Source organism: Triticum urartu, chromosome 1 (assembly GCF_003073215.2).
Source record: "Triticum urartu cultivar G1812 chromosome 1, Tu2.1, whole genome shotgun sequence".
In the NCBI taxonomy this organism is placed as follows: domain Eukaryota; kingdom Viridiplantae; phylum Streptophyta; class Magnoliopsida; order Poales; family Poaceae; genus Triticum; species Triticum urartu.
In genome coordinates, this window is record NC_053022.1 from 534276483 (window position 1) to 534278436 (window position 1954).

Here is a 1954-nt window from a genome sequence, read left to right on the forward strand (position 1 = left end):
ACCCCCCATGATCCAGGTGCAAGTGTACATGCAAGTCCATACCTGAGCACGAATGAAAAAAAATTCAGAGGTCTGAAAGCCTTCCACCATATTATCAACAACAGGTTCCACCATTAAGTCATTGACACATGCTCATGGCTCATGCCAAAGTCCGGAATATTGTGCTCAGGCAGAACTCCGTCCATCATACCCTACCAAAGCCTTCAAGCTAATACCCCGATAGGCAGGAGGCACTGGTGGTAGGACTGGCCATTCCCACAACATTGTCGAGCCGGAGGAGCCATTGGAAGAGGAATGGATGATCTTCTTCTATCTCTAACTGTTTTCTTCCCTATGACCGTATCCAGCAACACATGATCTCCTTCATGTTAGCCCGCTCCGACGTTGTCTGAACCATCTACTAGTCCCCCGCGGCTAGTGACGCTCCCTCGAGCGCCTTGCTGTCCTCCCAGAATCACTGCACACCGGCATGCTGCTGCCAAGCCATCACTCTAAGCCCCCCGCCCTGTTCTTTTCCAACGCCGACAACCCTCTCCCCTTGCACCCGTATCGGGCAGCCTTCGACTCCACTTGGGACGCCGCTACCGTCACCGGCTCCTTCCTGTTCGAGCCTAGCTGTCGTTGCTATGCTTCGGTACGCTTGCCTTCCTCGCCCTCATTCCGTTTCACTTCGGGTTCGGGCCTGGATGCAAGTTGTCGACACGGGCAGGAAGACAGCGCGCTCCACGATCCGCATGACACCCCTCGAACCAATTAGATAACGCGAACGATCTCCCCCGGATCACCCCACGAACCTCGATCCCAACCGTCCATTGCACCACACATCCAACGCTCCACGCCCACCTTCCCTCCCGAAAAGGCAAAACTCACGCGCCCTCCCCTCCAAAATCCCCCGCCCGCTCGGCGCTCGTCTCCTACTTAACTCCGCCCACTCCGCTTCGTTCTCCTCACTCCAATCCAATCTCCAACCTCCTTCCTCTCCTCAACCACCCGGCGCATCTCCGACGACATGGCCCGCACCAAGCAGACGGCGAGGAAGTCCACCGGCGGCAAGGCGCCGAGGAAGCAGCTGGCCACCAAGGCGGCCCGCAAGTCCGCCCCGGCCACCGGCGGCGTCAAGAAGCCCCACCGCTTCCGCCCCGGCACCGTCGCGCTCCGGGAGATCCGCAAGTACCAGAAGAGCACCGAGCTGCTCATCCGCAAGCTCCCCTTCCAGCGCCTCGTCCGCGAGATCGCCCAGGACTTCAAGACCGACCTACGCTTCCAGAGCTCCGCCGTCTCCGCGCTGCAGGAGGCCGCCGAGGCGTACCTGGTGGGGCTCTTCGAGGACACCAACCTCTGCGCCATCCACGCCAAGCGCGTCACCATCATGCCCAAGGACATCCAGCTCGCCCGCCGCATCCGTGGAGAGAGGGCCTAAGCTCTGTGCGTCGTCGTCTTAGCCAGATTTGTTCAGCGCTGGAAGTGTTTGTTCGTGCCATGGTGGATGTAGTATGTCTGATCTGATGTCACCATCTTGCTGTCATCAGTAATTTAAATGAAAATGTTGGCTATCTGTTCTAAGATCTGTGCCTTTTGATGCCTGTTTTCGCTTGTATGTGAGCCTGTCAGTGAATGTGATTCACCATATCGTGCATTATATTACCCCAACTCGTGAAATTTTCTGCCGGTTTAATCTACTGTGCCTTAAATTGCTTCAAGTTTTTATCTTAAACGATGTTTTTGATTATTAAATTTCGTCATCAGTAGTAATTTTGCTGACTGCCTCTGAACCTGAATGAACAGCCGTGGCTCGCTCAGTTCTGTGTGTCCATCTGTTTTATGTTGTTTTGCTGTTTTATCCTGTTTTGGCTCCTCTGACTGCTGTAAATAACCCTCACATGTACCATGATGCTAACAACGGGTAAATCAGGATATAGACGAGAGATGTTTCTATTTTGCATTGCTCATAGAG

The 1954-nt window shown here is 54.6% G+C and overlaps 1 protein-coding gene across 1 annotated transcript; it reads left to right on the forward strand.

Moving 5' to 3' along the window:
* The first annotated feature begins 934 nt into the window (after window positions 1-934).
* On the forward strand, window positions 935-1563 carry LOC125526880 (histone H3.2). The gene has a single exon (XM_048691492.1). The coding sequence runs from the start codon at window positions 1010-1012 to the stop codon at window positions 1418-1420; it is 411 nt and encodes a 136-aa protein (XP_048547449.1). The 5' UTR covers window positions 935-1009; the 3' UTR covers window positions 1421-1563.
* Window positions 1564-1954: the final 391 nt, after the last annotated feature.

Excerpts from the sequence above, each read along its gene's own strand:
- LOC125526880 (XM_048691492.1), top strand. The coding sequence starts at position 1,010 with ATGGCCCGCACCAAGCAGACGGCGAGGAAGTCCACCGGCGGCAAGGCG.